Source organism: Hypanus sabinus, assembly GCF_030144855.1.
Source record: "Hypanus sabinus isolate sHypSab1 chromosome 1 unlocalized genomic scaffold, sHypSab1.hap1 SUPER_1_unloc_1, whole genome shotgun sequence".
Classification (NCBI taxonomy): domain Eukaryota; kingdom Metazoa; phylum Chordata; class Chondrichthyes; order Myliobatiformes; family Dasyatidae; genus Hypanus; species Hypanus sabinus.
The window spans coordinates 822,544-845,875 of NW_026778903.1; the positions used below are offsets into that span (position 1 = coordinate 822,544).

General features: G+C 46.8%; 1 protein-coding gene across 3 annotated transcripts; it reads right to left on the reverse strand.

Annotated features, from left to right (window-relative positions):
- Nucleotides 1–750: 750 nt before the first annotated feature.
- Nucleotides 751–15,635, reverse strand: LOC132385346 (uncharacterized). Of its 3 annotated transcripts, none has more exons than XM_059957385.1 (6): nucleotides 15,502–15,635; nucleotides 14,036–14,082; nucleotides 10,566–10,820; nucleotides 3,312–3,464; nucleotides 2,440–2,473; nucleotides 751–799 (listed from the first exon to the last, which is right to left on the reverse strand). In XM_059957385.1, exons 1-6 carry the CDS (start codon nucleotides 15,552–15,554, stop codon nucleotides 778–780), a joined length of 564 nt encoding a protein of 187 aa, XP_059813368.1. In that variant the 5' UTR covers nucleotides 15,555–15,635; the 3' UTR covers nucleotides 751–777. The 3 variants fall into 3 exon arrangements, with proteins under 3 accessions (XP_059813368.1, XP_059813366.1, XP_059813367.1); XM_059957383.1 differs by having other exon boundaries at nucleotides 751–2,186; XM_059957384.1 differs by lacking the exon at nucleotides 10,566–10,820 and having other exon boundaries at nucleotides 751–2,186.
- Nucleotides 15,636–23,332: the final 7,697 nt, after the last annotated feature.

Genomic DNA, 23,332 nt, shown 5'->3' on the forward strand with positions numbered 1-23,332 from the left:
CATTGTTGACTTTTGAAGAGCCTCTGGGTCACAATATGACTGGATCCAACTAGAACGGAGACCCTCCTGCGAGATGTAGAAAGTCAGGGAACCTCACGGCCAGGCGCAGCTCTTGATGGTCGGGACAAGGAACCAGTTTCCTCCCACATTCCAGAGCCCAATGAGCTGGTGTCCGTGAGGAGTCGGCAGGCTGTGTTGGTGCCAGAAGCACGGTGGCAGTTACGGGCTGTCCTCAGCACGTCCTTGGGCTACGTTGGTCGTTTTATGCAAACGAAGCATTTCACTGCTTGTTTGGATGTACCCATGACAAATAAAGGTAATCTTTAACCTTTATCTGTATGTTAATCTGAAGGGCAAAGTGAGACAGGGATAGGAGACTCACTAGTTACTGGGGACGGACAGGAGATTCTGGGGCTGAGAAAGGGACAGTGGGATGGTGTTGCTGCCCAGGTGCCAGGGTCGAGGACGTCTTAGGGTGGCTGCAGAATATTCCCGAGGAGCAGGGAAATGATCTCGGGAGAAAGAGGGGAAGAGGATCCACACGGTGAGCTTAGGGAGTTTGGAAAGAGGCTGGAAACCAGGACCTTGAAGGTAGCGATCTCTGGATTACTGCACGCCAGGCCAGGAACAGAAATATAGAACAGATGAATGTAACTCTACCATGATGATCCTGTAACGTTCTCCTTCTGGTGTAACGAACGCCGAATTAAACGTCGAGATAAACCACAGTCAATGAAAACCAGTTTGCAGTAAGATTAACCATTTACTGTTCACTCTTCACATTAACATATGGTGAAAACTGTTGATAAAACAATACAAGATTGATACAGTATTTGTTCCTTTCTTAATATCACATTTCCATTGTAAATACTTGTAAAAGTGACTATAACTACATTACATTAAGGTGAAGTATACAGGCAGAGTTTACCTATGCCATTGACTACTTTAAATACACTTCAATGCAAACTATCCGCAACTCTTTAACTAACGAAAACATAAACATTATCGACCGTCGTTACTTTTAACAGGATCGGCGTTAACATCTTAGTTCAATATATCGATTATCTATTAACTTACAGCGTTGCTCTCACTGTGATTTCTAATGCATACAAACAACCCTGCTCAGGTGTGCCTCGTGGTGAGCCCCCCACCCTCGTGTTGATCTCAAACCGGTATTTTCCCACAAGACGTGGCGAAACCGGATGTGACGTCATCGCATGCCGATATTTTTTACATGCAATGAATATACTTTAAACACTTCTAATTCTAACTAGAAAATACTAACAAATGAATTACTAAGCGAAAATATTATAAACTAAATAACTGTCGTAAAGCCAACACATCTACCATGATGATCCCTAACCCAGCCCCGAGAGCAGGAGGGTTGGAAATGGGGTTAGCAACCCATGTGTTTGTTAGTCAAACCAATAAAGTTAATTGTGAGGAAATACATGTTTTTCTGTACCCAACTCGTCATTATTATTATTATTATTATTATTAATTAAGGTTAATTCTTATAACAGAGTTGGTAACAGAGCATTTCCTATCACACTCTCCCCCTAATTTGCCTGAGATTTAATGAGGTGGTGACTCGGATAAGTTGACCAGGGCCATGACGTATATTTTACTCAGAAACACTTTGGGAAGGTCTTTGATTGGTTTGTGGGCGGGGAGGGGGTGGTGTTGGTGGAGAGCAAGTCCAGAAGGCACTTGGTGTCCAAGTTGAATTGGATAATTGGCAGATGATTGGAGACAAAGAGGGGAGTGCTGGGAGGATGCTTTTCCAATTGAAGTCTGTGACTTGTGGTTAACCACAGGGTACTTCAGGCATGATGTGATAACAACTGATGTGATGTGAATGTGGGAGAAATGATTGTGACAAACCCAAGTAGGTGTTTACCAACAAGACAGGGGTTCTCAACTTTATTTTATGCAGAGGACCAATACCATTAACCAAGGGGTCCGTGGACCCAAGGGAGGGATCCCCTGTGTGAAGGGGAGATTCACCAGGACTTTGTCTGGGTGGGGTGTTAGTCCTGGGGAGAGATTGCACAGACTGGGCTGGATTCCTCTGGAGTCTTGGGGGTGCTGCCAGAGCAGGCAGTAACACTGCTGATAGTGGGATCTCACTGTGCATCTCCATCCAGGCCAATATTTGAGTTTTCAAACGTCCGACCCACAAGCACCTGGGAAGAATGGAGGGGAAGGGCACTCATAGTCTGATCACTGTGGGGAGACAGGGAGGGGTGTATGGTCTGGAAGGGGTCACGGAGAGGGGGAAGACGTATGGGGTCACATAAATGGGAAGTGGTGCAGAGACCTTACAAGTTTACAGAGATGGAGAATGTCACGAAGATGGGGAGGGGTGTGGACAAGCCACTGTTGAGAAGCTGGGAGAGCACACAATAGGCATCCCCAGGAAGAGACGAGGTCACTTACCACAGAACGATAGGAACACCAACTGCCATCGTCACTGGAGAATGGAAATGTCATAATCAGAGACATTCAGTACAATATAGCCTGTGGAACAGTGTGTTAATCATCCCTCCCCCTGCTGCCTGATCCGCCGTCCACAGCTGGACAGCATGGTGAAGGTGGTCGACACTGGCCTTTATCGACTGGGTCACTGAGATAGAGACTGGGCCATTGCATTGTATTTGTAAAAAGGCATTGGTGAGGCTGCATTTGGAGTTTGGCAGTGCGTGACTCCAGGATTTTGCATGTGCTTGCAATACTGTGTTAGTTTTGGTCAGTAAGGAAGGGTGCCATTAGGGAGGATGGAGTTCAGGAGGATGGTGGAAAGTGGTTGGATCTCATTGAAACCTGCTGGATAGTGCCTGGGTAGAGTGGAAATGTCTCCAGCCTCTCCTGCAGGAGTCCAGGAGCTGACAGCACGCCCTCAGGGTAAAGGGAACTCACTATGGAACTGAGACAAGAAGGAATTTCTAAAGCCAGGGTGTGGCAAAGCTGAATTTATTGCCTGAGGAGGCCAAGACATTTAAATATTCAAAGCAGACATTGATAGGGGTTTGTGAGGATGTTAAGGATTACTGGAGGAAGGCGGGAGAATGGGGTTGAGGAAAAAGCAGCCATGACTGAATAGAGCAGCAGATCTGATGGGCTAATCAGTGACCCAGTCGATAAAACTGCCCCCTACAGTACAGCTATAGGAGAATGGGGTGGGAGAAGGGCTGAGATCCAGGGGTGGAAGATGGGAGATTCCTGAGGGCCATTCAACCCCTCCCCCCCAACTCTGAAATGGACGCCGGCAACTCAACTTCAATCCCCTTGCACAGAAAGTGAAGCCTCACCTTGAGCTACTGACCGCCCAGCCGCATTCGTGGAGTTCAGCATCTTCCTTCCATCCCATCCCCCCATTCTGCTGGAGACTGGCTTCCTAGAATTCATCAGTGGCGAGTTCGACATCTGGGTTGCCATGGTCCCCTGCCCAGAACACTCCACATCTGTAAAACAAAGTTCAAAGTAAATTTATTATCAGAGTACATACAAGTGGAACCCTCGGGTGCGGCAAACGGCGTTACTCTAGGGGAAGACTCTCTCCGGCCCGCCAAACTTGTGAAATCTCATTTGTGCGGATGCTGCATGATGTTACAAATCAGTACCATGAAATTACAAACAGTACACCATATGCAATTAGAGCTTTATAATTTGTGATTTGACTTTAGGGTTAGTAAAGAGAACAAAAAGGAAAAGGGTCCATTTTAATGAAACAGTCTAGTGCGCACGTTGGAGCTCATGATTTTCCCGTCCATTCTCCATCGATTTTCCCCGGACATCGTCAACTCCCGACCCCATTTCAAAGGCCCCGTTATCTCTTATCATAACTGAAACACTGCTGTTACAGAGAAACCATTTCACTGGACTCAGCATGAGCAAAGTTGGGAGTCTCTTCCTCAATCAGTGGGGAGTTAGCAAAAGGCAGCATATAGCACACCCCCAGTCCCTCATCCTCTGAATCAGTATCCAACTCAGGGGTGGGGTCTTGCCTAATCTCTCCTTCAGTCGGTCCTGTAGTCGCTCCGCGTTGCTTCAGAGTCCTCTTACTAGCTGTAGGCTCTGGGTCAACCTGAACCTCTTGTCCCCCAGGTGGTTCTGATGGAGAATGTTGACAGGCCTATTCCTATCCTCTGGTTTCACCCAGAAAACTGGTATGCTTGGCATCTGACTCTCCACCACACAGGGCATAGCCGTCTAGTGGTTGGCCAAATTATGCTTTCCAGGTAGCTCCAAATTCTTTACACGGTCTCCTGGCATGAGTTTTGAGAACCTCACCTTTTGATGATACATCCTCTTACTTTTTTTTGATTCTGCTTGGCAGCCATAACATCAGCTCCCTTCTCATATCAGACACATACTTCAGATAAGTCTTTGGTGGTAAGTCACCTTTGTCAGTCGCAAAACAAAGGTCAATGGGCAACCTCTCAACCAAACATCAGGTAATATGGTGAGTACCCGGTAGCTTCATTTTGGGTACAGTTGTAGCAGTGGACCAGATCAAGTCAAGTCACTTTTATTGTCATTTCGACCATAACTGCTGGTACAGTACAAAGTAAAAATGAGACGCTTTTCAGGACCATGGTGTTACATGACATAGTACAAAAACTAGACTGAACTACGTAAAAAAACACAGAAAACTACACTAGACTACAGTCCTACACAGGACTACATAACTTGCACTAAAACAGTGCAGGCATTGCAACAAATAATAAACAGGACAATAGGGCAAGGTGTCAGTCCAGACTCTGGCTATTGAGGAGTCTGATAGCGTGGGAGAAGAAACTGTTACATAGCCTGGCCGTGAGAGCCCAAATGCTTTGGAGCCTTTTCCCAGACGACAGGAGAGAGAAGAGATTGTATGAGGGGGTGCATGGAGTCCTTTAAAATGCTGTTTCCTTTGCTGATGCAGCTTGTAGCGTAAGTGTCCGTGATGGCGGGAAGAGAGACCCCGATGATCTTCTCAGCTGACCTCACTATCCGCTGCAGGGTCTTGCAAACCGAGATGGTGCACTTTCCGAACCAGGCAGTGATGCAGCTGCTCAGGATGCTCTCAATACAACCCCTGTAGAATGTGATGAGGATGGGAGGTGGGAGATGGACTTTCCTCAGCCATTGCAGAAAATAGAGACACTGCTGGGCTTTCTTTGCTATGGAGCTGGTGTTGAGGGACCAGGTGAGCACCAAGAAATTTGGTGCTCTTTACAATCTCTACCGAGGAGCCGTTGATGTTCAGCGGGGAGTGGTCGCTCTCTGCCCTCCTGAAATTAACCACCATCTCTTTTGATGTCCAAAATGTTGACTCCACTTGTTCTTCCTGCTGATCTCCAAAGTTCTGAGCATGTCTAACAAGGTCCCACTGAACCGCTTGTGTTGGGGATCACCTGGTATAGTCCTCAACCTCTCAACTCCAACTCCAAGCATGGCTAGTAACTCATGTATGAGCCCACTTTTGAAATCTCATCCCTGATCTATGTATTCGCCAGGGGACTATAATAAATGAAATACTTCTCCCATAACACCTTGGCCACCGTGGATACCCTCTGCTCCTTGGTAGGGAAAGCTTTCGCATATCTGGTGCAGTTATCCCTGATGACACATTGCTGACATCTGACTCTATTGACAGGAAATCCATACACACCAGGTCCAGGGGCCCCACACTCTGCAAGTGGGACAAGGGAGCTGCCCGTTAGGCAGCGTCTTCCTCCGTATGCATCGAATGCACGACTTGCAGAATTCTTCGACCTCCGACTTCATTCGGGGCCAGCAGAACTGGTCTCTGAACAATCCATTGGTCTTTTCAACCCCCAAATGTCCAGAATCATCATGAAGTGAGCGTAATACAACCCTCCCAAACTTCTCAGGCAGAACCAGTGCTGGGAATGCCGAGGTCGGTCTGGAGGTGACGTGACCCAGTATACTGAGTGATCTGGTTCCTCAACTCCAACCAAGGCCATTCTCTCAGTAATGGAGGAACCACAGAATGTTTCCTCTTCTCTGCTTGAGTCATGTTTCCCTTTTCAACTGCTTGCCAAATGGCACTGACACCCAGGACATCTTGCTGAGCAGCAGCCACTTCCCCAGAAATCAATTCTGGCAGATGATTTTTCTTCAGAGCAGTCAGGTTACAGTAAACCTGGGGAATGAAGTCATCAGAAGCTCCCAGTGGATCTACCGCTCGATCCTGCCCTTGCTTTTCATCCGCATTCACTGTGATAGCAAACTGGCACACGGCTTTCACTCCCGGGTCAGGAACACTCTCCCACCCTCCGTCCCTGCCCAGCCTTTCCTGTGCACATCGGGTCAAAGCGTCAGCATCAATGTTCCGGCTTCCCGGTTGGTAATGCCGCCAACCACCGACGGCCTACGGCATCCAGTTTTGCCGAGGTTAGGATACAAGTTAGGGGATTGATGTCCGTCCTCACCTCAAACTTGTTACTGTTGAGGTAGTCACTCAGCTTATCCACCTCCACCCACTTCAACGCCAGAAACTCCAACTTATTCGTGGAATAGTTCTTCTCAGAGGGTGACAGACTCCAACTGGCAAATGCAACAGGTCTCAACCAGGTGCCTTGGTCCTGATACAGGACACCCCCTAAGCCCTCTTGGCTAACATCCATTGTAGTACATACCGCAATCAGGGGTCTGTAAAAGCCAGAACAGGGGCCTGGATCGGCATCTCCTTCAGAGACTGAAAGGCCTCCTCACATTTCACATCCCACCTCAGTCCAAAAGGCTCTGATGGGCCAAGATACACTTTACACTCCTCTCCTTGTGTCCTCCCCCCTTTCTTCCCCAAAGGAGGGTAACCACACAGAAGCTGATTCAACAGGTGACTCACTTTCATGTAGCCCCTCACAAACCTCCGATTGTAACCACAGAACCCGAGGAACGAGTGCAGAGCCCTCACGGTCCGGTGCCACGGCCAGGTGGTCACCACCTCTACCTTAGCCAGATCTGTAGCTACTCCATCCCATGACAGCACATGTTCAACATAGCTAACAGACATCTTTCAGAACTGGCACGTCGAGGGAAAGTTTTAACTCTTCAGCTTTCAGATGGCCCAGCACCTTCAGTACTCAGTCCAGATCTTGGATGCTTTTCTTGGATGCACTCTCCCGATGGTACTGAGAGCAAAGGGTCATCGGGAGACATGGGGGTGCACAATGGTTCCTCCTTGCTCTCGTGGAGAAAGCGAATACAGAAGGCATTGAGCTCATCTGGAAGCGAAGCTCTGTCCTGTATGTTGCAAGATTTAACTTTGTAGGAGGTTACAGTATTCAAACCTTGCCACACCTGTTAAGTGTCCTTCGTTGATTCCAGTCTACTCTGGAATCTCCATTTCACCCAAGAGATGGCTTTCCGGAGATGATATCTGCACTTCTAGTAGCATCCTTGAGCTCCAGACATGAATACACCTGACCTGTCTCTCAGCAGGTTCCCGACTTCTGTCCCAGCTGTTTATTCCTTACTGCTGGGAAGACAACTGAGGACATTTAGTCTATCTATGCCCCTCACAATTTGAAACACTTGCAAAGCAAAACCAAGCAACATGTGTGACATGGTTTCATGAGAACAATGGCTCTTATGGTCACTTTGACTGAAGAAAGACATGGAAGTTCCCAATGTCCTCATTAATTCGTAAAGACCAGTGTGTGTAAAAATCATATGCTGTACAATCTTTTTTGCCCAGTGACAACAATTTGTGGATACTGAATAATTTCTTCAATAAAAACAGTATAAATAAGCCAGTTGTAAAATCTGCAGGCAAATCATCGCAAACTCCACACTGTCAACACTGTCCACTTCAGAAACCAGAAAAGGAAATACAATGGTGAAACATACTTAACATGCTAATGTGGTAGAGGGTGACAACCTTTTGTGCGCAGTTGAAATTCCTGTGCGCTAGTAGCAAATGATGCGTGCGCGTGCACACCTCAGAGGGAACATCCGAGGCACTTTCACATACCCCCAAAACACCGACCACCCTGTGATTTCAGTGGAGGCCGACTCCCGAGGATTTCACCGTCTACTGCAAGGACAGGACAATGGAGTCTCCAAAAGGAAGAGGAGTCAGATTGTGTTATTTCCTGATTAAATCATTGTGCTGCACAGACATGACAGTTCCGTCTCAGTCCTGCTCAGACAAGCTGGAACATGAAACAGTCAAGTGACGTCCATTTTATCTACCGATGGAGTTTTCCACCATCGTCCTGGTGATGAACATTTCACCGTTGGCCATTGTCAGGCAGGCATTGAAAGAACTGTGTACTGTGATCAGCGGTCATGAAAGAGTGCCCCCTAATGCCTTCTTGCCAGAGTTTGTTATCTACTTGATCTGCCTTATGAGAAACTTGTACGAAGATCACGGCAGTCAGAACTGAACACGGAACAACAGACTGTTTCAAGACAGGGAAAGGAGTACGACAAGGCTGAACACTGTCACCCTACTTATTTAATCTACCTGCTGAACACATCACGAGGAATGCTGGTCTGAACTCACGTCTGCATACCTCGATTCTGTTTTATCCCCCTTGGTTCAGTCTCTTCCTACCTACATCTGTAATGCTTCACACAGTTTCGATCTTTACAATGACTTTAAGATCTCTCGTCCTGATCGTCTCATTTCCTCTGTGGATATCCGGTCCCTGTACACTTCTGTCCTCCCCATCAGAAGGGCCTTAAATTCTCCATTTCTTCTTGGACACCAGACCCAAGCAGATCCCCTCCAACACCACTCCTCAATCAGGCGGAACTGGTCCTCACCCTCAACAACTTCTGCTTTGGCTCCTTCCTTCAAACCCACAGTGTAGCCGGGGCACTCACACGGATCCCAGCCATAGCCGACAAGAAGTCAGTTATGTGGTACAATTCATGTTCCGTGCCGACATCGCTCCCCCACTCTTCTTACCCTGCACTGACAACGGCATCGGTGCGGCTTCCTGCACCCACGCTGAGTTCATCAATTTCACCAACTTTGCCTCCAACTCCCACTCTGCCCTCAAATTTACTTGGTTCATTTCTGACACCTCCCTCCCTGTTCCCGATCTTTGGAATCTACTGCTTTGTATCTACTGCTATCTTTTATAAACCCACTGACTCTCACAGCTATTGGAACTCTACTTCTTCCCAACCTGTCACTTGAAAAAATGCCGTCCACTTTTCCCAGTTCCTCTGACTCCGCCATATCTGTTCTCAGGATGAGGCTTTTTCATTCCGACAGTGAGATGTCCTCCTCCTTCAAAGAAAGGGTCTTCCATTCATGACATCAACTCTGCCCTCCCCAAAATCTCTTCCACATTGTGCACACCTGCCCTCCCTCCACCACACCAGGGTTAGGGTTTCTCGTCCCCACCAACCACAAGGGTCTGTATCCAGCACATAATACTCCAATATTTGCCATCTCCAACAGGATAGCACCACCAAGTGCATTTTCTCTCCAGTGAAATGTGACTCCCTTGTCCACTTGTCTTCTGAATAATTTCAATAAAAACAGTACAAATAAGCCAGCTCTAAAAATCTGCAGTAAAACCATCGTAAACTCCACGTCATCAACGCCGTCCGCAACAGAAACCGGAAAAGGAAATGTAATTGTGTAGATCTGTGAAACATAATTAACTTGCCAATGAGGTTGAGAGTGACAACCTCTTGTGTGCAGTTTAGATTCCTTTGTGCGCTAGTGGCATAAATGTGTGCACCCACACATGGGTAAACATTCCCTGCGAGTCTATCCGGTGCTCCTGATGTGGCCTTCTGTATACCGGGAGAAATGTCCACTGTTCATGCTTTTCCACAGACGCTGCCTGGCCAGCTGAGTTCCTTCGGCATTTTGTGCAAATTGCTCAGAATTATTTACTCATCGTATTTCTTTCCTACTTGCAGTTTGTCTTTTGTATATTGGTTGTTTTATCAGTATCTGTGTATAGTTTCTCAGTGATTCTATTGTATTTCTGTTAATGCCTGTAAGAAAATAAGTTCAAAGTGGTATTTGGTGGTACACGTGTACCTTGGTAATAAATTTCCACTGAACTTTGCAAGGTCAAACCCCAGCCCCCTACACACCAAGGAAGCGAGTCTCAACCTGCTGGGGGGCGGGGCGTGGGGAGGAAGAATGGATAAACTTGGATTGTTTTCTCTGGAACAACTGAGATAGAAACTGATGAGTTTATGAGGATCAGAGGTGCATTGTCTCTTCCACCGTATCTAAATGTCCAACACTTGTATGCACACGTTTATCCAAGACTGGCAAGTGCTGTGTGCCTGCAATGAGCTGCCAGGGTTGTGGTGGAGATGGACGTCATAGAGCCATTTTGGAAGTTCTTAGGTAGACACATTAACGTGCTGGGAAAGGACTGATATGGACAGAAAGGATTGGGGTGGTTGGGTGTTTAACGAACAGTTCCAAGTCTGAGTGCAGCACAGGAAACTACAGGCTCTCGTGATGTGGTGGGAGGCAAAAGAAACATTTCCAGATGAAAAATCCTCAGAATGGTGGGATCCTAGAGTACTGGGTTCTCACTGGACACAACTCACCTCTCCCTGCCACTTACCTGACAAGCCGAAGCCGAAGCCAAATTCACAGTAGACAGTGTGGTTCATAGCCCAGCTGTAGATCAGTTTAACATGGCTGGCATCTACCCAGGCCTGGCTGCTGTTCCGACAGCACAGTCTGTCTCCGTTGCCTTTGAGGCAAACGTCTATAGGTCTTCGGAGGCTGTGAAGGTGCAGGCTTTGACCAACGTTCGGGACGCAGGAGCAGCTGAGAGAGCTGGTATCCGGAGTGAAACGGCAGATGCCACGCTGACCTGTCGGTAGAAGAGCGCCCCTGGTCACTGGGGTTGTGGGGAGTCATCCTCACTTCCCCACCTTCACCTCCGTACCATCCCCTCACACACCCCCAGGCTCAGACACAGAATGAATCTCCATCGACACTGTTCCATCACACACTCCCGGGGTCAGACACAGAGTGAATCTCCATCGACACTGTTCCATCACACACTCCCGGGGTCAGACATAGAGTGAAGCTCCCTCCACACCGTCCCATCACACACTCCCGGGGTCAGACACAGAGTGAATCTCCCTCCACACCATCCCCTCACACACCCCCAGGCTCAGACACAGAATGAATCTCCATCGACACTGTTCCATCACACACTCCCGGGGTCAGACATAGAGTGAAGCTCCCTCCACACCGTCCCATCACACACTCCCAGGCTCAGACACAGAATGAATCTCCATCGACACTGTTCCATCACACACTCCCAGGGTCAGACATAGAGTGAAGCTCCCTCTACACTGTCCCATCGCACACTCCCGGGGTCAGAAAAAGAGTGAAACTCCCTCCACACCATCCCATCACACACTCCCAGGCTCAGACACAGAATGAATCTCCATCGACACTGTTCCATCACACGCTCCCGGGGTCAGACACAGAGTGAAGCTCCCTCCACACCGTCCCCTCACACACCCCCAGGCTCAGACACAGAATGAATCTCCATCGACACTGTTCCATCACACACTCCCAGGGTCAGACACAGAGTGAAGCTCCCTCTACACTGTCCCATCGCACACTCCCGGGGTCAGACAAAGAGTGAAACTCCCTCCACACCATCCCATCACACACAGAATGAATCTCCATCGACACTGTTCCATCACACACTCCCAGGGTCAGACATAGAGTGAAGCTCCCTCCACACTGTCCCATCACACACCCCCAGGCTCAGACACAGAATGAATCTCCATCGACACTGTTCCATCACACACTCCCAGGGTCAGACATAGAGTGAAGCTCCCTCCACACTGTCCCATCACACACCCCCAGGCTCAGACACAGAATGAATCTCCATCGACACTGTTCCATCACACACTCCCGGGGTCAGACACAGAGTGAATCTCCCTCCACACCGTCCCATGACACAGTCCCGGGGTCAGACACAGAGTGAATCTCCATCGACACTGTTCCATCACACACTCCCGGGGTCAGACATAGAGTGAAGCTCCCTCCACACCGTCCCATCACACACTCCCGTGCTCAGACACAGAATGAATCTCCATCGACACTGTTCCATCACACACTCCCAGGGTCAGACATAGAGTGAAGCTCCCTCTACACTGTCTCATCGCACACTCCCGGGGTCAGAAAAAGAGTGAAACTCCCTCCACACCATCCCATCACACACTCCCAGGCTCAGACACAGAATGAATCTCCATCGACACTGTTCCATCACACGCTCCCGGGGTCAGACACAGAGTGAAGCTCCCTCCACACCGTCCCCTCACACACCCCCAGGCTCAGACACAGAATGAATCTCCATCGACACTGTTCCATCACACACTCCCAGGGTCAGACACAGAGTGAAGCTCCCTCTACACTGTCCCATCGCACACTCCCGGGGTCAGACAAAGAGTGAAACTCCCTCCACACCATCCCATCACACACAGAATGAATCTCCATCGACACTGTTCCATCACACACTCCCAGAGTCAGACATAGAGTGAAGCTCCCTCCACACTGTCCCATCACACACCCCCAGGCTCAGACACAGAATGAATCTCCATCGACACTGTTCCATCACACACTCCCAGGGTCAGACACAGAATGAATCTCCATCGACACTGTTCCATCACACACTCCCGGGGTCAGACACAGAGTGAAGCTCCCTCCACACCGTCCCCTCACACACCCCCAGGCTCAGACACAGAATGAATCTCCATCGACACTGTTCCATCACACACTCCCAGGGTCAGACACAGAATGAATCTCCATCGACACTGTTCCATCACACACTCCCAGGGTCAGACACAGAATGAATCTCCATCGACACTGTTCCATCACACACTCCCAGGGTCAGACATAGAGTGAAGCTCCCTCCACACCGTCCCATCACACACCCCCAGGCTCAGACACAGAATGAATCTCCATCGACACTGTTCCATCACACACTCCCAGGGTCAGACATAGAGTGAAACTCCCTCCACACTGTCCCATCACACACCCCCAGGCTCAGACACAGAATGAATCTCCATCGACACTGTTCCATCACACACTCCCAGGGTCAGACACAGAATGAATCTCCATCGACACTGTTCCATCACACACTCCCGGGGTCAGACACAGAGTGAAGCTCCCTCCACACCGTCCCCTCACACACCCCCAGGCTCAGACACAGAATGAATCTCCATCGACACTGTTCCATCACACACTCCCAGGGTCAGACACAGAATGAATCTCCATCGACATGTTCCATCACACACTCCCAGGGTCAGACATAGAGTGAAGCTCCCTCCACACCGTCCCATCACACACCCCCAGGCTCAGACACAGAATGAATCTCCATCGACACTGTTCCATCACACACTCCCAGGGTCAGACATAGAGCGAATCTCCCTCCACACCGTCCCATCACACACTCCCGGGGTCAGACACAGAGTGAATCTCCATCTACACCGTCCATCACACGCTCCCAGGGTCAGACATAGAGTGAATCTCCCTCCACACCGTCCCATCACACACTCCCGGGGTCAGGCACAGAGCGAAGCTCCCCACACACCATCCCCTCACACACCTCCAGGCTCAGATACAGAGTGAATCTCCATCGACATTCCCAGGGTTAGACATAGTTCCCTCTACAGCATCCCATCATGTACCCCTGGGGTTAGACAGAGTGAAGCTCCCCCCACACACTCCCAGGGTCAGACACAAGAGTGAATCTCCCTCTGCAGTGTCCCATCACACACTCCCAGGGTTAGATACAGTGTGACGCTCCCTCTACACACCACCGGGGTCAGACACACAGCGAAGCTCCCTCCAAACTGTCCCATCACACACTCCCAGGGTCAGACACAGAGTGGAGCTCCATCCACACTGTCCCATCACACACTCCCGGGGTCAGACACAGAGCGGAGCTCCCTCTACCCTGGAAGTGTGTGATGGGACAGTGAACGTACACACAGTAAAGCTCCCTCCACCCTGGACAAAAGGAGAATCTCCCTCCACACTGTGTGACTCTACCCTACTTACCAGCAGCAATTCCGACCATGACCAACCACACACAGACTGCGATGGACCTGAGGTGGAAGAAAGGTTGAGGTGAGGAGTGAACTTTGATAATCTGATCCCACCTCAGACAGGAACTGTCAACGGCACCCAGAGTTTGAGTTCGGAACCAGTCTAGCCAGTTTTCTAATCCCTCCCAATGCTCCCACTGATCTGAAATGTTTCTGTGTAACCGTGGCCTAATTAGGGACAGTCAGCCTGGTACTGTGTCGGGGAAATTGAGTCTCACTGAGGTTACTGTATTTTTGAAGGAGGCGATGAAGATGATTGACAAAGTTGGAGTGTGTAAGATCTCTACCTGGATTTCAGTAAGCCATTTGGCAAACCCCTCGTGGGAGGGTCATCCAGAAGATTAGGATGCAAGAATTTACCACTTGGATTCAGTATGGTGTTGCCCCACAGAAGAGAGCAGGGAGTGGTTGATTGTCTCCGGAGGTCTTCGACTTGAGGTGTTCTGCAGGGATTAATACTGGGATCTCCAAATGACCTGAATAAAAATGTGGGTGGGTGGATTCGCGATGTGGATCGCGTGGGAGAACAGGGGCACGAGTTACAGGGAGAAGTCGCGTTGGTGCAAGCTGAGGGGACCCTGATTATGTTTATGGGAGCGAGAGAGGTGGGAGGGGCGGGCAGAGGGGATGAGCAAGAGGGGCAAAAGAGGCACAGGGTGATGCACCATCAATAACTCTCGTAGACGTGAGCTAAGGTAGACTTTTATTGGTTGGAAGAAAGCACCGTCAGCAGCAAACATGCAACATCCTGGAGACTCAGTACCTCCAATCGCCTTTATACAGGGGTCTGTGGGAGGAGCCACAGGAGCTGTCGGGTGGGGGGGGGGGGGGCGTGTAGGAAAAGGCACAGGAAAAGAGCCGCAGAAATAAGAAACACACAGAGAAGAAACCGCAGAGATAAGAAGCACATAGAGAAGAAGCCGCAGAAATCGGAGTCACACTGGCTGAAGCAACGAAATGGTGATGAGTGGATGGAAAGCCGGTATATTTATGCTGCCGTTTATATGAGAGTCACGTGGAAGCCCGGGAGAACCAAAGGAAACGCTCTCTGCCAGCCGCGCCGACACTCAGACAGGGGAGCTCGAGAAACAGGGGGAAAAGGGAATTAGGAGAACAAGAGGAATAAACAGGTGGGGTGAGGGGGGAGGCGGCCGGGATAGTCACAGGTTTAGTCAGGCGGGGATTTAATTAGTTGGGGGTTTAATTAGTTCAGCCCCCTTTAACCCTGTTTTGTTCTCTGTACCATTTCCCATCTCCAGTTTCGCATCGCAACAGGCAATATATGCCCACGTTTCCCTCGCTGGGATCCCGAGTTGCCACCGACCCCCGTTCCAAACGGTAGTCACTGTTCCTCCTCAGGTTGAAACCGCTACTCCTCCATCGCCAACATAATGCATTCCCGTCCCGGACACTACATACCTTCCCTTGGTAGTCACGTCCTCCATCTGATCTGATACTCCGAGTGAGCACATTCACCAAAGGAATGATCCCGTGAACTCGAAAAGGCAGGGTTTAATTCCAAGATATCTCCTGCGAAATCGCTCCGTTTTGTCGTTTGCATCACGGGCCACGTGACTCAATACTGCATAACCCGAGCCACTTCCGGGTTCGGAAGCGGATGAGAACTGGTTCTGCTTCTTGCAACTGTTCTTCTCCCGACTTTCCAGCTCACTCCTCCCTCGTACCTTTCCCTCCGACCAGTGGGATTTGGATTGAAATCTTCCCCACTCTGCCGGCTACCACGGGGCAGTGAGACGATGCTGTTCACTGGAGGAGGAGCGGGTATGTTCAGCGTTACCGTGTCCCGAGCCCAGGGAACGGGAACGAGTGTGCCGTGAGTTTAGCCTGTCCGCGGTTTAACTCAATTCTACTTGTTTGTAGAAGGATTCAAAGGGGGGAAAGGGGCCACAGTAGTTGACAAAGGAAGTCAGAGATTGCATAGCATTAAAATAAAAGGAAATATAAGGTGAGTGAGAGGACAGATGATTGGGAAGTTTTTAAGGAACAACAGAACTTAACTAAAAAGACAATACGGGGAGAAAAAATGAGTACGAACGCAAGCTAGCCAGGAATATAAAGGAAGATAGCAAAAGCTTTTTAGTATGTGAAGAGAAAAAAGATAGTTAAGAACAATGTTGGGCCCTTGAAGAATGAATTGGGTGAAATTGTTATGGGAAATGGAGAAATGGCAGAAGAATTTAATGAGTACTTTAGATCTGTTTTCACTAAGGAAGACACAAGCAATCTCCCAGATGTATGGATGGGCCAAGGACAGAGGAAATGAAACAGATTGACATTCGGAAGGAAGACTGATGGGACTGAAGGCTGACAAATCCCCAGGACCAGATGGTCTGCACCCTAGGGTACTAAAGGAGGTGGCCCTGGAAATTGTGGATGCATTGGTAATCATTTTCCAATGTTCCTTGGATTCAGGATCAGTTCCTGAGGATTGGAGAATGGCTAATGTTATCCCACTTTTTACGAAAGGAGGGAGGGAGAAAACAGAGAACTATCGACCTGTCAGCCTGACATCGGTGGTGGGAAAGATGCTAGAGTCCATTATTAAAGATGAAATAGTGGCATATCTAGATAGCAGTGATAGGATTGGGCTGAGCCAAGATGGATTTACCGAGGATAAATCATGCTTGACTAATCTGTTGGAGTTTTTCGAAAATGTAACCAGGAAGTTAGACAGGGGAGATCCAGTGGATGTAGTGTACCACGATTTTCAGAAGGCATTTGATAAGGTCCCACATAGAAGACTGATGGGTAAAATCAAAGCTCAGGGCATCGGGGGGAAGGCATTGACATGGATAGAAAACTGGTTGGCAGATAGAAAGCAAAGGGTAGCGGTGAATGGGTGTTTCTCGGAATGGCAGGTGGTGACTAGTGGGGTGCTACAGGGCTCAGTATTGGGACCACAGCTGTTTACCATTTACGTTAATGATTTGGATGAAGGCATAGAAAATAACATCAGCAAATTTGCTGATGATACTAAGCTGGGTGGCAGTGTGACATGTGATGAGGATGTTAGAAGAATTCAGGGTGACTTGGATAGGCTGGGTGAGTGGGCAGATACTTGGCAGATGGCGTTTAATGTGAATAAGTGTGAGGTTATCCACTTTGGGAGTAAGAACAGGAAGGCAGATTATTATCTGAACGGTGTAGAGTTGGGTAAGGGAGAAATACAAAGAGATCTAGGAGTCCTTGTTCATCAGTCACTGAAGGTGAATGAGCAAATGCAGCAGGCAGTGAAGAAGGCTAATGGAATGTTGGCCTTTATTACAAAGGGAATTGAGTACAAGAGCAAGGAAATCCTCTTGCATTTGTACAGAGCCCTGGTGAGACCACACCTGGAGTATTGTGTACGGTTTTGGTCTCCAGGGTTAAGGAAGGACATCCTGGCTGTAGAGGAAGTGCAGCGTAGATTCACGAGGTTAATTCCTGGGATGTCTGGACTGTCTTACGCAGAGAGGTTAGAGAGACTGGGCTTGTACATGCTGGAATTAAGGAGATTGAGAGGGGATCTGATTGAAACATATAAGATTATTAAGGGATTGGACAAGATAGAGGCAGGAAATATGTTCCAGATGCTGGGAGAGTCCAGTACCAGAGGGCATGGTTTGAGAATAAGGGGTAGGTCATTTAGGACAGAGTTAAGGAGAAATTTCTTCTCCCAGACAGTTGTGGGGGTCTGGAATGCACTGCCTCGGAAGGTAGTGGAGGCTAATTCTCTGGATGCTTTCAAGAAGGAGCTAGATAGGTATCTTATGGATAGGGGAATCAAGGGATATGGGGACAAGGCAGGAACCGGGTATTGATAGGAATTGATCAGCCATGATCTCAAAATGGTGGTGCAGGCTCGAAGGGCCGAATGGTCTACTTCTGCACCTATTGTCTATTGTCTCTCTGCTCCCAGGTGAGGCTTTCCATTCCAGGACATCTCAAATGTCTAAATTCTTTAAAGGTCGTGGTGTCCCTTCTGCCATCATGAATGATGCCCTCACCTGCATCTCCTCCATTTCCCACACTTTGGCCCTCACCCCGTCCTCCCGTCACCACAACAGGGACTGTCCCCCTTGTCCTCACCTACTACCCCACCAGCCTCTGGATCCAACATATTATCCTCCGCAACTTCCGCCACCTTCAACAGGACCCCACCACCAAGCACATCTTTCCCTCTCTACCCCTATCAGCTTTTTGCAGGGATCGTTCCCTCCATGACTGCCTGGTCCACACGTCCCTCCCCACAGATCTCCCACCTGGCACTTAACCCTGCAAGTGTAAGTACTACACCTGTCCCTACACCTCCTCCCTTACCACCATTCAATGCCCCAAACAAGCCGTCCAGGTGTGGCAACACTTCACTTGTGAGTCTGTTGGGGTCATCTGTTGCATCCGGTGCTCCCGGTGCAGCCTCCTCTACATCGGCGAGACCCGACGCAGATTGGGGGACCGCTTCGTCAAACACCTCCGCTCCATCCGCCACAACAGACAGGATCTCCCGGTTGCCACCCACTTCAACTCTGCTTCACATTCCCATTTGGTTATGTCCATACATGGCCTCCTCTACTGCCATGATGAGGCCAGACTTGGATTGGAGGAACAACACCTCATATACCGTCTGGGCAGTCTTCAGCCCCTTGGCATGAACATCAAATTCTCCAACCTCTGGTAATTCCCTCCCTCTCCCTTCCCCCATCCCATTTTCACTCGTCCTCCTCCTCCTACTGCCTATCAACTCTCTCATGATTCTGCCTTCTTCTACTACACAGCACTGTCCCCTTACATTCCTTCTTCATCTTTCCTGCCTATCCCCTCCCTGCTTCCCCCCCCCCATCCCTTGATCTTTCCTCTGATTGGTTTTTCACCTGGCACCTACCAGCCTTCTCCTTTTCCCCCCACCCCCCACCTTCGTTATAGGGCCCCTGCCCCCTCCATCTTCAGTCCTGATGAGGGTCTCGGCCCGAAACATTGACTGTTCGTTTCCACGGATGCTGCCTGACCTGCTGAGTTCCTCCAATGTGTTGTATGTGTTGTTTTGACTCCAGCATCTGCAGAGTATTTTGTTTTCTTTTGGGCTGCCTTGAAATTACAAAACTATCTGTATTGTTGTAACTTTCGGTTCCTGTTTAAACTTTTTTCCTCTTCCTTGTTCATGAGTTTCCTATGCAACTTGGTTAACCCTTTACATAACATATGGCTTATTTAAGGAAAATGGATAATATTATTAACTTTGTTTCATAGAACACGAATGGTTTGAATCATCCAATTAAACGAAAGAAGTTTTTCAAAATTTTTCATAGTTTGAATGCTCAGATTATTTTTGCGCAGCAGACTCATGAGGAAGGAGGATAATTAGCTTTTATTTTAGGTTTTGGATAGGGCAACAGTTTCACTCAAACTCATCAACCAAAGTGAAAGGTGTTTCCATTTTTATAGACCCTTCAATCTCACTTGTTCGTCATGACATAATCTCAGATCCTTATGGTTAATGACTGGTTTACTCTATAACCAAAAAGTAGTTTTGGTTAATGTTTATGCAGCAAATACAGACTACCCTGAATTCTTTAAGCAGCTATTTATATCTCTTCCTAAATTAAATGAATATAGGTTAATAATGGGCGGAGATTTTAATTGCTGTTTGAATCCTATGTTGGTTATGTCTGCACCCAATCAGGTACTTCCAAACAAATCTGCTACCTTTATTAATTCCTTTTTAGTTGACTCAGGAATTTTAGAAATTTGGAGGGTTTTTACATCCTAATGAAAAAGAGTTCTTTCTTTTCTCGCATTTGTCAATTACTCTGGAATTGATTATTTCTTTATTGATTCTCATTTAGTTTCATCTGTTACTACCTGTGAGTATGATGCAATCGCCATTACCAATCATGCCCTTTGAAATTATCAATTAAATTTAATGATGTGACTTTTAGTACTAGACAATGGTGGTTCAATTCTATCTTGCTTCAAGATTCAAATTTTGTTAATTTCATTAAAGAACAGATTGAATTTTTCCTTTCATCTAATTCAACGGAAGAAATTTCCGGTGGGATATTATGGGATACCTCCAAAGCATTTATCCATGGACAAATTATTTCATATTCTGCGGGATTGGAAAAAATGAATTAATAGTGAGATACATACATTGGTTGATAAGATTAAAGCAGTTGATAAATAATATTCTATTGCTCCCAATTTGGAGCTTTACAGAGAGAGTTGAACTTCAGATACAACATAGCTTGTTATTAACATCGCTGATTGAAAACCAATTACTTAAATCTAGGAGTCAATTTTATATACGTGGTGATAAATCAAATAAATTATTGGCTAATCAATTGAAAGCTACTTTGGCGGAACGACAGATTAATAGATTAATAAAGTTCGTAGACGGGACAGTACTTTGTCGGTTAACCATGATGAAATTAATAAATCTTTTCAAGAATTTTATACTAATTTATACCAATCAGAATTTCTGGTTGATCCTAATATAATGCATGATTTTTTTAAGGAAATTAAATATTCTGAAATTACCAGTTCATGAATGTTTTGCATTAGATGCACCCATTACTGAAGAAGGCAATTTTTTCAATAAATTCTGGTAAAGCACCTGGCCCAGATTGATATACAGCTGAAATTTAAAAAAAAACTTCTTGAGATTTACTCTCTCCCTGGTTATGCAGAATGTTTAAAGATGCTTTATTAGTAGGTAAATTACCACAATCCTTTTATGAAGCAACTATTTCTTTAATTCCTAAAGACCTCACTGAATGTGCGTCATACCAGCCCATATCTTTGTGGAATGTGGATTCTAAGATCTTTTCCAAAATATTAGCAATTAGATTAGAGAAGATATTGCCTCAAATTATTTCTGAGGATCAGACAGGATTTATTAAAAATCGTTACTCACATTTTAACATTAGGAGGTTGATGAACATTGTGTACACTACATCATCTAATACTTCAAAATGTGTTATTTTGCTTGAAGCTGAGGCGTTTGATAGACATGAATGGGATTATTTAATATACTTGAGAAATTTAATTTTAGTTCATCTTGGATTCGACTGTTATACCCTTGGCTGCTGTATTAACCAATAATCAGAGATCCCCTTTCTTTTGGGCTTTTTCAAGGTACCAGACAGGGCTGTCCTTTTAGCCCTTTACTATTTGATATCCTTGGAGCCCTTGGCAATTGTTATTCATGATTTACCTGATATTTGGCATTATGCAGGGGAATAGGACGCATAAAATATCACTATATGTAGATGACCTGTTATATATTTCTAACTCATAACTGCAGGAATGGATTTCTAACACTACTTGCCCAGTTTAGTAGCTTTTCTGGTTACAAATTGAGTCTTGATAAGAGTGTGCTTTTCCCATTAAGTATGGAAATTCCAATTTACAGACAATCACCATTTAGATTGGTTACTGATTATTTTACTTGGGGGTTAAAATTGCTAAGTATAAGGATCTACTAAAAGTTAATTTTTTTTTACCTTTTAATTGATCATGTTAAACAACTGTTTACTAAATAGTCCCCAATGTCCTTATCTTTGATTGGTAGAATTAATGCGATTAAGATGTTTATTTTACCTACATTTCTGTAACTATTTCAGGAGGTATCAATTTTTATTCCCAAATCTTTTTTTGATATTATTGATTCTAAAATTTCTTCATATATATTGCAGTATAGAAATCCCAGCTTAAGAAAGAAATATTTACAGAAATCAAAAAAGGAAGGCAGTTTGGCTTTGCCAAATCTTAGATTTTATTATTGGGCAATTTATATTCGATATATAATGTTTTGGACACGTGCTGGATGAAACTTAATCCCTAAGATGGTTGAACCTTGAGTGGGATTCTCTTCAGGGGTTTTCATTGGCTTCTAGTCTAGGAGCTGTGCTTCCCTTTGCAGTTACTAAATTGAATAAACAAATGATTAATCCAACATACAATACAAATATGGTTTCAATTTCATAAATATTTTGGATTGAATAAATTTATCCTGTCAATTGCTATTGTAACTTTTTTTTCCAACCGTCTACAATTGACCAAGCTTTTGTTTTGAGGAAACCAAAAGGAATAACATGTTTTCATGATTTATTCATGGATGATTGTTTTATGTCTTCTGCTTCTTCTGAATTCCAGTCAGTACATTCCCAAGCGACTCAATCTGTCCTCATAGTCCAATCCCCTCATCTCTAGAATCAGCCTGGTGAGCACCACCTCCAAAGCCAGTCCATCCTTCCTCAAGTTGGGAGACCAGAACTGCATGCAGTTCTCCAGGTGCGGCCTCACCAGTACACTGTACAGATGCAGCATAGCCTCGTTGCTCTTAAATCCAATCTCTCTAGCAATGAAGGCCAACATCCCATTTGCCTTCTTGATAGCCTGCTGCACCTGCAAACCAACCTTTTGTGATTCATGCACAATCACTCCCTGGTCCCTGTGCACAGTACCATGCTGTAATTTTTCCCCATTTAACTAATAATCTGCTCTTCCATTTTTCCTTCCCAAGCATTTACACATTTACCAACATTGTATTCCGTCAGTGAGACCCTTGCCCACTCACTTAACCTATCTATATCCGTCTGCAGACTCTATGTATCTTTGGCACAATTTGCTTTTACACTCAATTTAGCATCATCAGCAAACTTAGATACACTACACTCGGTCCCTTCTTCCAGATCTGACACAAGATCCGCTACCGCTCCCTGGACATAGGATCTGTACGTCTCTCCCACTCACACACACATTCCCGTTCCATCATTGGGAGTATCTACAGGAGGAGCTGCCTTGAGAAGGCAACAACCATCATCAAAGATCCCCACTTTTGGGCCATGCAATCTTCTCACAGCTCCCATCATTCAGCCCTCCACACTGTCTACAACACCCCCAACTTTTGTGCCATCAGCAAATGTACTAACCCATCCCTCCACTTCCTCATCCAGGTCACTTATAAAATTCACAAGAAGCAGGGGTCCCAGAACAGATCCCTGAAGCACACCGCTGGTCACCGAACTCCACGCAGGAGTACGAGCTATCTATAACCAAACTTTGCCTTCTGTGGGCAAGCCAATTCTGCATCCACAAAGCAAGGTCTCTTTGTATCCCATGCCTCCTTACTTTCTGAATGAGCCTTGCATGGGGAACCTTCTCAAATGTCCTGGTGAAATCCCTATACAGTGGCATGCAAAAGTTTGGGCACCCCGGTCAAAATTTCTGTTACTGTGAATAGCTAAGTGAG